General features: G+C 52.9%; 1 protein-coding gene across 1 annotated transcript in view; it reads right to left on the reverse strand.

Annotated features, from left to right (window-relative positions):
- Window positions 1-13,944, reverse strand: part of PA2G4 (proliferation-associated 2G4) — a 102,393-nt gene that overhangs the window by 57,857 nt on the left and 30,592 nt on the right. Inside the window, exon 4 of the mRNA XM_075336985.1 lies at window positions 11,138-11,207. Within this exon, the coding sequence (XP_075193100.1) occupies window positions 11,138-11,207 (70 nt within the window). The remainder of the gene's footprint in view (window positions 1-11,137; window positions 11,208-13,944) is intronic.

Consider the following 13,944-nt stretch of genomic DNA (forward strand, 5'->3'; position numbering starts at 1 on the left):
TGATAGGCTCGCATCTGTCGTGACCACCGCCCAGGATGGGGGTAGGAACGACTTTCCTTTTGACAATGAGGTGGGAAGAAGCCACCATCGGAGAGAGTCCTTGGTTGCCTGAGAGAGGGAGACATCCCTGTCGAGGGACGTCGACTTCCCGTCCCATTGGCGGAGAATGTCCCATTGTAGAGGGCGCAGATGAAACTGCGCGAAAGGGACTGCTTCCATTGCTGCCACCATCTTCCCTAGGAAATGCATGAGGCGCCTCAAGGAGTGGGACTGGTTCTGCAGGAGAGATTGCACCCCTGTCTGCAGAGAGCACTGCTTGTCCAGTGGAAGCTTCACTATCGCTGAGAGAGTATGAAACTCCATGCCAAGATATGTTAGTGATTGGGTCGGGGTTAGATTTGACTTTGAAAAGTTGATAATCCACCCGAAACTCTGGAGAGTCTTCAGTGCCACGTTCAGACTGTGTTGGCATGCCTCTTGAGAGGGTGCCTTTATAAGTAGATCGTCCAAATACGGGATCACGGAGTGACCCTGCGAGTGCAGGACAGCTACTACTGCTGCCATGACCTTGGTGAAGACCCGAGGGGCTGTTGCCAGCCCGAAAGGTAACGCTACGAACTGCAGGTGTTCGCTTTCTATAACGAAGCGTAGAAAACGCTGATGCTCTGGCGCAATCGGCACGTGAAGATAAGCATCCTTGATGTCTATTGATGCTAAGAAATCTCCTTGAGACATTGAGGCTATGACGGAGCGGAGAGATTCCATCCGGAACCTCCTGGTTTTTACGTGTTTGTTGAGCAACTTTAGATCCAGGACGGGCCGAAAGGACCCGTCCTTCTTTGGCACCACAAACAGATTGGAGTAAAAACCGTGACCTTGTTCCTGAAGAGGAACGGAAGTCACCACTCCTTCCGCCTTTAGAGCGGCCACCGCCTGCAGCAGAGCATCAGCTCGGTCGGGCGGTGGGGAAGTTCTGAAAAAACGAGTTGGAGGACGAGAGCTGAACTCTATCCTGTACCCGTGAGACAGAATGTCCCTCACCCAACGGTCTTTGACCTGTGACAGCCAAATGCCGCCAAAGCGGGAGAGCCTGCCACCGACCGAGGATGCGGAGAGAGGAGGCTGAAAGTCATGAGGAAGCCGTCTTGGTAACGGTTCTTCCTGCTGTCTTTTTTGGGCGTGACTGCGTCCGCCAAGAATCTGAGCCTCTCTGATCCTTTTGAGTCCTCTTGGACGAGGAGAATTGGGACCTGCCTGAGCCTCGAAAGGACCGAAAACCAGACTGACCCCTCCTTTGTTGGGGCTTGTTTTGTCTGTGTTGAGGTAAGGATGAGTCCTTACCCTTGGAGTGTTTAATGATTTCATCCAAACGCTCCCCAAACAATCGGTCACGAGAAAAGGGCAAACTGGTTAAGCACTTCTTGGAAGCAGAATCTGCTTTCCATTCTCTCAACCACAGGGCTCTGCGCAAAACCACGGAGTTGGCTGACGCCACCGCCGTACGGCTCGTAGAGTCCAGGACAGCATTAATCGCGTAAGACGCGAATGCAGACATTTGAGAGGTCAATGGTGCCACCTGCGGGGCAGATGTACGTGTGACCGAGTCGACTTGTATAAGCCCAGCTGAAATAGCTTGGAGTGCCCATACGGCTGCAAAAGCTGGCGCCAACGACGCTCCAATAGCTTCATAGATGGATTTCAGCCAGAGCTCCATCTGCCTGTCAGTGGCATCTTTAAGTGCCGCTCCATCTTCTACTGCAACTAAGGATCTAGCTGCAAGCCTGGAGATTGGAGGGTCCACCTTGGGACACTGGGTCCAACCCTTGACCACGTCAGGGGGAAAAGGATAGCGTGTATCTTTAAGCCGTTTAGAAAACCGCTTCTCAGGATAAGCGTGGTGTTTCTGGATTGCATCTCTAAAGTCAGCGTGGTCCAGAAAAGTGCTTAATTTACGCTTGGGATATCTGAAATGGAATTTCTCCTGCTGTGAAGCTGCCTCCTCCTCAGTAGGAGCTGGCGGAGAAATATCTAACATCCTATTGATGGACGCTATAAGATCATTCACTATGGCGTCACCATCCGGTGTATCCAGATTGAGAGCGGACCCAGGATCAGAATCTTGATCAGTTACATCCGCCTCATCACCCATAGATTCGTCCCGCTGGGATCCTGACCAGTGAGACGAAGTTGAGGGCCCCTCATAACGAGCCCGCTTAGGTTGTCTGGGACTGTCGTCCGAGTCAGAATCGTCACCCTGGGGTGCATGTGACACCCCCGGAGCTTGGAAGTGTTCCAGCTGAGGGGGACCAGGGAGCAATGATGCCACAGTGTCCATGGTCTGAGTTACTGGTCTAGACTGCAATGTTTCAAGAATCTATGACATGGTCATATACAATCTGTCAGCAAAAGCTGCAAACTCCGTTCCTGTCACCTGGACAGCATTCACAGGTGGTACACCCTGGGTCACGTCCAGCAGAGGCCCCGGCTGTGCAAGTTGCACAGGGGCCGAGCACTGCACACAATGGGGGTCAGTGGAACCTGCCGGTAGAGCAGCCCCACATGCGGTACAGGCAGCATATAATGTCTGTGCCTTGGCACCCTTGCGTTTTGCGGACGACATGCTGTTGCCTCCTTGTAATCTAGGAGGGAATATAGCCGAGAATCACCAGCGACCGTACAGTACAAAGTATTTGCAAACACAAAATACTCAGTATACAAACGGCACAAGTTGAGCCCTTGAGGGCTGCTTACCGCCCGCTGAACAGCGGGTATGAGGCCGTAGAATCCCGTGTCTGGGTCTCCCCGTCTCCCCTCTGCAGCTCAGCGTGCAGGCAGGAATGGCTGCCGGCGTTCTGTGAAGAGGGGCGGACCGTGGGCATGCCACAAACAAAGAGCGGGAAACTGCGTCCTACTGTGCCTGGTGTGAGGGCTGGAGTATGTAAAAACGACTCCAGCCCTCAGCGCTGATGCTCTGTACAGCGTCCCGCCCTCCTCCTGACTGGCAGGTGCGGAGGCGGGAACGAACAAACTAGGCCGCAAAAGCCGGGGACTGTAGTAATAAGCGCGGCCGTGGATATATGCACGGCCAGCGCGGAAGTCCCCGGCGCACCACAAGTCCCAGCCGCGTCGCAGTCCCAGCGGCCGGCGCGACCGTTCTCCCTGAGTCTACCCACTCAGCTAAGCTGAAGTGAGGAAATGGCACAAGCGCAGCAGCGCTGTTGTCCCCGGCGCACTAACACACCCAGCAATGCTGCGGTGTGCGCGCGTATGCACGGGGACACAGAGTACCTTGACGGAGCAGGGCCATGTCCCTGACGATACTCAGCTCCAAATCCAGCGGCTTCTCCAGGGGCTGCGGATGGAGCACGGTCTCTGTGCCTGGAGACCGGTAAAATCCCACTTCGCCCAGAGCCCTAATGGTGATGGGGAAGGAATCAGCATGTGGGCTCCAGCCTCCGTACCTGCAATGGGTACCTCAACCTTAACAAGCACCACCGACAGAAAGTGGGGTGAGAAGGGAGCATGCTGGGGGCCCTGTATGGGCCCTCTTTTCTTCCATCCGACATAGTCAGCAGCTGCTGCTGACTAAACAGTGGAGCTATGCGTGCGTGTCTGACCTCCTTCGCACAAAGCAAAAAACTGAAGGACCCGTGCTCCCACGGGGGGGTGTATAGCCAGAAGGGGAGGGGCCTTACACTTTTAAGTGTAGTACTTTGTGCGGCCTCCGGAGGCAGTAGCTATACACCCAATTGTCTGGGTCTCCCAATTAGGAGCGAAAAAGAAAATAAAAACACAACCAGCTATACTGTGCCTATATAGAGAGGGCAAACTGTGCGCCCCATCCTCGTACCACAAACATTTTACAAGAAAAATAAAAACGTAGCTTTGCATCACAAAACAGTTTTAACATCAATGGCGTCATAATGAAAAACCCCGAAACCTTTCCTAAAGCAACGCAAGTATAAATCAGACGAGGCACAAGCCCCCATCACAGAAATCAATACCGGACGGATAGAAATTTATACCTCTTTAAAAAGGAGAAAAAACAAAACAAAAACATACTGTATTCTCCGGATTATAAGACGCAACTGGGTTGAAAATGAGGTGCGTCTTATAATCAGGATGTGGCTTCCCGAGGCGGCGGAGCAGGGTCACAGGAGACAGTCGGCGATCCTGAGAGCTCAGAGAAGGTGGTGTCACTGCAGTGGAGCGGCTCAGGAGGGTCACAGAACAGAGAGTCGGGGATACTGCCACAGCGGGCGCCATTGATCTGCTGGTGCGCTGTGGGCTCTATTGAACTGCTGACGGTTGACGTGATTGGCTTCCGCGGCCATTTTCTTGAAGTTCATATGCGCACGCATCGCCTCCGCAGCTATTTTCTTGAAGTCTATACCGTCAACCTCCAGCAGTTCAATGAAGCACGCAGAGCGCCGGTAGATCAATGGCGCCCACTGTGATACCCTCATGCCCGAAGTATCACTGACCCTCCTGAGCCACGACACCGCCTCCTCTGAGCCTGCAGCTTGACCGACCCTCCGTCCACTGACCTTCGGGTCCACTGACCCTCCGCCTCCATGAGGCTCGGAGGACGTGGTGGAGCGGCTCAGGAGGGGAGCCTCCTGAGCCGCTCCACCACCTCCTCCGAGCTTGCAGCATCGCTAACCCAACCTCCTGTGACCCTCCTGAGCCGCTACACCACCTCCTCCGAGCCTGCAGCATCGCCAACCCTACCACCTGTGAACCCTCCTGAGCCGCTCCACCACCTCCTCCGAGCCTGCAGCATCGCCAACGCTACCTCCTGTGACTCTCCTGAGCCGCTCCACCACCTCCTCAGAGCCTGCAGCATCGCTAACCCAACCTCCTGTGCCGCTCCACCACCGCCGTTTCCCCTCGTGAGCTATTATAATACGAACCCACATTTTAACATTTTTTCCTATATCCCTCCTGTAAATTTGGGGTGCGATTTATAGTCAAGTGCATCTTATAAAACGAAAAATACAGCAAATAAAAAAGAAGGGAATTTTGTTTACTTACCGTAAATTCCTTTTCTTCTAGCTCCAATTGGGAGACCCAGACAATTGGGTGTATAGCTACTGCCTCCGGAGGCCGCACAAAGTACTACACTTAAAAGTGTAAGGCCCCTCCCCTTCTGGCTATACACCCCCCCGTGGGAGCACGGGTCCCTCAGTTTTAGTGCAAAAGCAAGAAGGAGGAAAGCCAATAACTGTTTCAAAAACAAATTCAATCCGATAACAATATCGGAGAACGTAACTTATCAACATGAACAACATGTGCACCCGAAAAACAAATACCCTAAGAAAAAACAGGGCGGGTGCTGGGTCTCCCAATTGGAGCTAGAAGAAAAGGAATTTACGGTAAGTAAACAAAATTCCCTTCTTCTTTTTCGCTCCTAATTGGGAGACCCAGACAATTGGGACGTCCAAAAGCAGTCCCTGGGTGGGTAAAAGAATACCTCGTGATCGGGCTGTCAGGCAGCCCTTTCTTACAGGTGGGCCACCGCCGCCTGCAGGACTTGTCTACCTAGGCTGGCATCCGCCGAAGCGTAGGTATGCACCTGATAATGCTTGGTAAAAGTGTGCAGACTCGACCAGGTAGCCGCCTGGCACACCTGCTGAGCCGTAGCCTGATGCCGTAATGCCCAGGACGCACCCACGGCTCTGGTAGAATGGGCCTTCAGTCCAGAAGGAGTCGGAAGCCCAGCAGAACGGTAGGCGTGAAGAATTGGTTCCTTGATCCACCGCGCAAGGGTGGATTTGGAAGCTTGCGACCCTTTATGCTGACCAGCGACCAGGATAAAGAGTGCATCCGAACGGCGCAGAGGCGCCGTGCGGGAAATGTAGATCCTGAGTGCTCTCACCAGGTCCAACAGATGCAAACCCTTTTCAAATTGGTGAACTGGATGCGGACACAAAGATGGTAAAGTGATATCCTGATTGAGATGAAAGGAAGATACCACCTTGGGAAGAAACTCTGGAATTGGACGCAGTACTACCTTGTCTTGGTGAAACACCAGGAAGGGAGATTTGCAAGATAACGCCGCCAGCTCTGACACTCTCCGAAGAGACGTGACCGCCACCAGAAAAGCCACTTTCTGTGAAAGCCGAGAAAAGGAAATCTCCTTCATAGGCTCGAAAGGTGGCTTCTGGAGAGCAATTAGAACCTTGTTCAGATCCCAGGGTTCCAATGGCCGCTTGTAAGGGGGAACAATATGACAAACCCCTTGCAGGAACGTGCGTACCGTAGGAAGTCGCGCCAGGCGCTTCTGAAAGAATACGGATAGCGCAGAGACTTGTCCTTTAAGGGAGCTAAGCGACAAACCTTTTTCCAACCCAGACTGCAGGAAGGAAAGAAAAATAGGCAATGCAAATGGCCAGGGAGAAACTCCCTGAGCGGAGCACCAAGATAAGAATATCTTCCACGTTCTGTGGTAGATCTTGGCGGAGGATGGTTTCCTAGCCTGTCTCATGGTGGCAACAACATCATGAGATAAACCTGAGGTACCTAGGATCCAGGACTCAATGGCCACACAGTCAGGTTCAGGGCCGCAGAATTCAGATGGAAAAACGGCCCTTGAGACAGCAAGTCTGGACGGCCTGGTAGCGCCCACGGTTGTCCTACCGTAAGATGCCACAGATCCGGGTACCACGACCTCCTTGGCCAGTCTGGAGCGACGAGAATGGCGCAACGGCAGTCGGACCTGATTTTGCGGATCACTCTGTGCAACAATGCCAGAGGTGGAAACACGTAAGGTAGTCGGAACTGCGACCAATCCTGAACTAAGGCGTCTGCCGCCAGAGCTCGGTGATCGTGAGACCGTGCCATGAAAACCGGGACGTTGTTGTTGTGCCGTGACGCCATCAGGTCGACGTCCGGCATCCCCCAGCGGCGACAGATCTCCTGAAACACGTCCGGGTGAAGGGACCATTCCCCTGCGTCCATGCCCTGGCGACTGAGAAAGTCTGCTTCCCAGTTTTCCACGCCTGGGATGTGAACTGCGGATATGGTGGATGCTGTGTTTTCCACCCACGTCAGAATCCGCCGGACTTCTTGAAAGGCTTGCCGACTGAGTGTTCCCCCTTGGTGGTTGATGTACGCCACCGCTGTGGAATTGTCCGACTGAATCCGGATCTGCTTGCCCTCCAGCCACTGTTGGAAGGCTCGCAGAGCAAGATAGACTGCTCTGATTTCCAGAACATTGATCTGAAGGGTGGACTCTCTCTGAGTCCACGTACCCTGAGCCCTGTGGTGAAGAAACACTGCTCCCCACCCTGATAGGCTCGCATCTGTCGTGACCACCGCCCAGGATGGGGGTAGGAACGACTTTCCTTTTGACAATGAGGTGGGAAGAAGCCACCATCGGAGAGAGTCCTTGGCTGCCTGAGAGAGGGAGACATCCCTGTCGAGGGACGTCGACTTCCCGTCCCATTGGCGGAGAATGTCCCATTGTAGAGGGCGCAGATGAAACTGCGCGAAAGGGACTGCTTCCATTGCTGCCACCATCTTCCCTAGGAAATGCATGAGGCGCCTCAAGGAGTGGGACTGGTTCTGCAGGAGAGATTGAACCCCTGTCTGCAGAGAGCACTGCTTGTCCAGTGGAAGCTTCACTATCGCTGAGAGAGTATGAAACTCCATGCCAAGATATGTTAGTGATTGGGTCGGGGTTAGATTTCACTTTGAAAAGTTGATAATCCACCCGAAACTCTGGAGAGTCTTCAGTGCCACGTCCAGACTGTGTTGGCATGCCTCTTGAGAGGGTGCCCTTATAAGTAGATCGTCCAAATACGGGATCACGGAGTGACCCTGCGAGTGCAGGACAGCTACTACTGCTGCCATGACCTTGGTGAAGACCCGAGGGGCTGTTGCCAGCCCGAAAGGTAACGCTACGAACTGCAGGTGTTCGCTTTCTATAACGAAGCGTAGAAAACGCTGATGCTCTGGCGCAATCGGCACGTGAAGATAGGCATCTTTGATGTCTATTGATGCTAAGAAATCTCCTTGAGACATTGAGGCTATGACGGAGCGTAGAGATTCCATCCGGAACCTCCTGGTTTTTACGTGTTTGTTGAGCAACTTTAGATCCAGGACGGGCCGAAAGGACCCGTCCTTCTTAGGCACCACAAACAGATTGGAGTAAAAACCGTGACCTTGTTCCTGAAGAGGAACGGAAGTCACCACTCCTTCCGCCTTTAGAGCGGCCACCGCCTGCAGCAGAGCATCGGCTCGGTCGGGCGGTGGGGAAGTCCTGAAGAAACGAGTTGGAGGACGAGAGCTGAACTCTATCCTGTACCCGTGAGACAGAATGTCCTTCACCCAACGGTCTTTGACCTGTGACAGCCAAATGTCGCCAAAGCGGGAGAGCCTGCCACCGACCGAGGATGCGGAGAGAGCAGGCTGAAAGTCATGAGAAAGCCGTCTTGGTAACGGTTCTTCCTGCTGTCTTTTTTGGGCGTGACTGAGTCCGCCAAGAATCTGAGCCTCTCTGATCCTTTTGAGTCCTTTTGGACGAGGAGAATTGGGACCTGCCTGAGCCTCGAAAGGACCGAAAACCAGACTGACCCCTCCTTTGTTGGGGCTTGTTTTGTCTGTGTTGAGGTAAGGATGAGTCCTTACCCTTGGAGTGTTTAATGATTTCATCCAAACGCTCCCCAAACAATCGGTCGCGAGAAAAAGGCAAACTGGTAAAGCACTTCTTGGAAGCAGAATCTGCCTTCCATTCTCTCAACCACAGGGCTCTGCGCAAAACCACGGAGTTGGCTGACGCCACCGCCGTACGGCTCGTAGAGTCCAGGACAGCATTAATCGCGTAAGACGCGAATGCAGACATTTGAGAGGTCAATGGTGCCACCTGCGGGGCAGATGTACGTGTGACCGAGTCGACTTGTATAAGCCCAGCTGAAATGGCTTGGAGTGCCCATACGGCTGCAAAAGCTGGCGCCAACGACGCTCCAATAGCTTCATAGATGGATTTCAGCCAGAGCTCCATCTGCCTGTCAGTGGCATCTTTAAGTGCCGCTCCATCTTCTACTGCAACTAAAGATCTAGCTGCAAGCCTGGAGATTGGAGGGTCCACCTTGGGACACTGGGTCCAACCCTTGACCACGTCAGGGGGAAAAGGATAGCGTGTATCTTTAAGCCGTTTAGAAAACCGCTTCTCAGGATAAGCGTGGTGTTTCTGGATTGCATCTCTAAAGTCAGAGTGGTCCAGAAAAGTGCTTAATTTACGCTTGGGATATCTGAAATGGAATTTCTCCTGCTGTGAAGCTGCCTCCTCCGCAGGAAGAGCTGGCGGGGAAATATCTAACATCCTATTGATGGACGCTATAAGATCATTCACTATGGCGTCACCATCCGGTGTATCCAGATTGAGAGCGGTCCCAGGATCAGAATCTTGATCAGTTACATCCGCCTCATCACCCATAGATTCGTCCCGCTGGGATCCTGACCAGTGAGACGAAGTTGAGGGCCCCTCATAACGAGCCCGCTTAGGTTGTCTGGGACTGTCGTCCGAGTCAGAATCATCACCCTGGGGTGCATGTGACACCCCCGGAGCTTGGAAGTGTTCCAGCTGAGGGGGACCAGGGAGCAATGATGCCACAGTGTCCATGGTCTGAGTTACTGGTCTAGACTGCAATGTTTCAAGAATCTTTCACATGGTCATAGCCAATCTGTCAGCAAAAGCTGCAAACTCCGTTCCTGTCACCTGGACAGCATTCACAGGTGGTACACTCTGGGTCACGTCCAGCAGAGGCCCCGGCTGTGCAAGTTGCACAGGGGCCGAGCACTGCACACAATGGGGGTCAGTGGAACCTGCCGGTAGAGCAGCCCCACATGCGGTACAGGCAGCATATAATGTCTGTGCCTTAGCACCGTTGCGTTTTGCGGACGACATGCTGTTGCCTCCTTGTAATCTAGGAGGGTATATAGCCGAGAATCACCAGCGACCGTACAGTACAAAGTATTTGCAAACACAAAATACTCAGTATACAAACGGCACAAGTGGGGGTGAGCCCTTGAGGGCTGCTTACCGCCCGCTGAACAGCGGGTATGAGGCCGTAGAATCCCGTGTCTGGGTCTCCCCTCTGCAGCTCAGCGTGCAGGCAGGAATGGCTGCCGGCGTTCAGTGAAGAGGGGCGGACCGTGGGCGTGCCACAAACAAAGTGCGGGAAACTGCGTCCTACTGTGCCTGGTGTGAGGGCTGGAGTATGTAAAAAAGACTCCAGCCCTCAGCGCTGATGCTCTGTACAGCGTCCCGCCCTCCTCCTGACTGGCAGGTGCGGAGGCGGGAACGAACGAACTAGGCCGCAAAAGCCGGGGACTGTAGTAATAAGCGCGGCCGTGATATATGCACGGTCAGCGCGGAAGTCCCCAGCGCACCACAAGTCCCAGCCGCGTCGCAGTCCCAGCGGCCGGCGCGACCGTTCTCCCTGAGTCTACCCACTCAGCTAAGCTGAAGTAAGGAAATGGCACAAGCGCAGCAGCGCTGTTGTCCCCGGCGCACTAACACACCCAGCAATGCTGCGGTGTGCGCGCGTATGCACGGGGACACAGAGTACCTTGACGGAGCAGGGCCATGTCCCTGACGATACTCAGCTCCATATCCAGCGGCTTCTCCAGGGGCTGTGGATGGAGCACGGTCTCAGTGCCTGGAGACCGGTAAAATCCCACTTCGCCCAGAGCCCTAATGGGGATGGGGAAGGAATCAGCATGTGGGCTCCAGCCTCCGTACCCGCAATGGGTACCTCAACCTTAACAAGCACCACCGACAGAAAGTGGGGTGAGAAGGGAGCATGCTGGGGGCCCTGTATGGGCCCTCTTTTCTTCCATCCGACATAGTCAGCAGCTGCTGCTGACTAAATAGTGGAGCTATGCGGGCGTGTCTGACCTCCTTCGCACAAAGCAAAAAACTGAGGGACCCGTGCTCCCACGGGGGGGTGTATAGCCAGAAGGGGAGGGGCCTTACACTTTTAAGTGTAGTACTTTGTGCGGCCTCCGGAGGCAGTAGCTATACACCCAATTGTCTGGGTCTCCCAATTAGGAGCGAAAAAGAAAAAATCTATATAACAATGGAAGAATATGCTTAAATAACAGAAGTAATTTGAGGAATAACTGGTCTTACCTTGGAAGCACCAACAACAAAGCTGTGTGCAACGTTCGCAATGAAGCCATCTACGTGGACTCCTAGGTCTCTGTAACACAAATGAACAGTAATATAAGACTGTTCACATGGTGCGGTTGTTGCTCGCGCACGCTACATTTGCTGAAGGCACTGAGCTCAGTGATTGGCTGCAGAGGTGATGTACACTGTAGTCATGTCAGTGCTGCGCCGGGTATATGAAGACCAGAGCAGCGACAGACAGGCAGCACTGGACCGCGGGAGGGCGAGTAGCAGTAGGTTTATTGTTTCAAGCAGGTACAAGCCGTTACAATTAAAGGGAATCTGTCACCATATTTTAGCTACCTAATCTGAGATCAGCATAAACTTGGGGCAGAGACCCAGATTCCAGCGATGGGTTCCTTCTTGGGCTGCTAGCTGTATTTTTTTTAAATCGTATTATAGCAGGAGATTTTCACTAGAAGACTACTTGGCCTGCTGCCAGGTAGTCCACTCACGACACTACCAGTGATTGGCAGCTTTCTGCCTATGCACAGTGTACACAGAAAGCAGCCAATCAGTGGTGTGGGCAGGGAGAGGTCAGCATTCAGAGAACTAATACATCTGCAGCAGAAAGAAGGGAATTTTGTTTACTTACCGTAAATTCCTTTTCTTCTAGCTCCAATTGGGAGACCCAGACAATTGGCTGTATAGCTTCTGCCTCCGGAGGCCACACAAAGTATTACACTTAAAAGTGTAAAGCCCCTCCCCTTCTGCCTATACACCCCCCCGTGAGTCACGGGCTCCTCAGTTTTGGTGCAAAAGCAGGAAGGAGGAAACTTATAATTTGGTCTAAAGTAATTCAATCCGAAGGAAGTTCGGAAAACTGAAAACCATTCAACATGAACAACATGTGTACACAAAGAACAACAGCCCGAAGGGAACAGGGGCGGGTGCTGGGTCTCCCAATTGGAGCTAGAAGAAAAGGAATTTACGGTAAGTAAACAAAATTCCCTTCTTCTTTGTCGCTCCATTGGGAGACCCAGACAATTGGGACGTCCAAAAGCAGTCCCTGGGTGGGTAAAATAATACCTCGTAATAGAGCCGTAAAACGGCCCCTTCCTACAGGTGGGCAACCGCCGCCTGAAGGACTCGCCTACCTAGGCTGGCATCTGCCGAAGCATAGGTATGCACCTGATAGTGTTTCGTGAAAGTGTGCAGACTCGACCAGGTAGCCGCCTGACACACCTGCTGAGCCGTAGCCTGGTGCCGCAAAGCCCAGGACGCACCCACGGCTCTGGTAGTATGGGCCTTCAGCCCTGAGGGAACCGGAAGCCCAGAGGAACGGTAGGCTTCGAGAATTGGTTCCTTGATCCACCGAGCCAGGGTTGATTTGGAAGCCTGTGCGAAAAGAAGGGAATTTTGTTTACTTACCGTAAATTCCTTTTCTTCTAGCTCCAATTGGGAGACCCAGACAATTGGGTGTATAGCTATTGCCTCCGGAGGCCACACAAAGTATTACACTCAAAAGTGTAAGGCCCCTCCCCTTCTGGCTATACACCCCCAGTGGGATCACTGGCTCATCAGTTTTAGTGCCAAAGCAAGAAGGAGGAAAGCCAATAACAGGTTTAAGGACCAATTCAATCCGAGGAACATCGGAGAACTGAAACCATTCTACATGAACAACATGTGTACCCGAAAAAACCGAAAAAACCCCCGAGAAAACAGGGCGGGTGCTGGGTCTCCCAATTGGAGCTAGAAGAAAAGGAATTTACGGTAAGTAAACAAAATTCCCTTCTTCTTTGTCGCTCCATTGGGAGACCCAGACAATTGGGATGTCCAAAAGCAATCCCTGGGTGGGTAAAAGAATACCTCATGATAGGGCCGTCAAACGGCCCTCTCCTACAGGTGGCCAACCGCCGCCTGAATGACTTATCTACCTAGGCTGGCGTCTGCCGAAGCGTAGGTATGCATCTGATAATGCCTGGTAAAAGTAAGTAGACTCGACCAGGTGGGTGCCTGACACACCTGCTGAGCCGTAGCCTGGTGCCGTAATGCCCAGGACGCACCCACGGCTCTGGTAGAATGGGCCTTCAGCCCTGAAGGAACCGGAAGCCCAGTAGAACTGTAGGTTTCAAGAATTGGTTCCTCGATCCTCCGAGCCAGGGTGGATCTGGAAGCTTGCGACTCTTTACGTCGACCAGCGACAAGGACAAAGAGTGCATCCGTGTAGAACCTGAGTGCTCTCACCAGATCCAACAGCTGCAAATCTTTCTGAAGCTGGTGGACTGGATGAGGACACAAAGAAGGTGAGGTGATATCTTGATTGAGATGAGAGTGGGATACCACCTTATGGAGAAATCCCGGAATCGGGCGCAGAACTACCTTGTCCTGGTAAAGGACCAGGAAGTAAGATTTGTATGAGAGCGTTACTAGCTCGAAAACTTCTCCTAAGAGCCGTGACCGTACTAGAGAGGCCACTTCCCGTGAAAGGTGGGAAAGGGAAAATCTTTCCTAGGCTCGAAAGGCGGCTTCTTAAGAGCAATTAGAACCTTGTTCGGATCCCAGGGCTCTAACGGCCGCTTGTACGGAGTGCTGAGAAGACAAACTCTCTGCAGGAACGTGCGTACCTGCGGAAGTCGTGCTAGGCGTTTCTGAAAAAATACAGACAGCGCTGAGACTTGTCCCGAGAGGGAGCTGAGCGACAACCCATTTTCCAACCTAGATTGCAGGAAGGAAGGAAACATAGACGATGGAACCGGCTTGGGAGAAACCCCTTGAGCCGAGTACCCAGATAAGAATATCTTCCACATCCTGTGGTCAATCTTGGC

The sequence above is a fragment of the Anomaloglossus baeobatrachus genome, chromosome 2, assembly GCF_048569485.1.
Source record: "Anomaloglossus baeobatrachus isolate aAnoBae1 chromosome 2, aAnoBae1.hap1, whole genome shotgun sequence".
NCBI lineage: Eukaryota > Metazoa > Chordata > Amphibia > Anura > Aromobatidae > Anomaloglossus > Anomaloglossus baeobatrachus.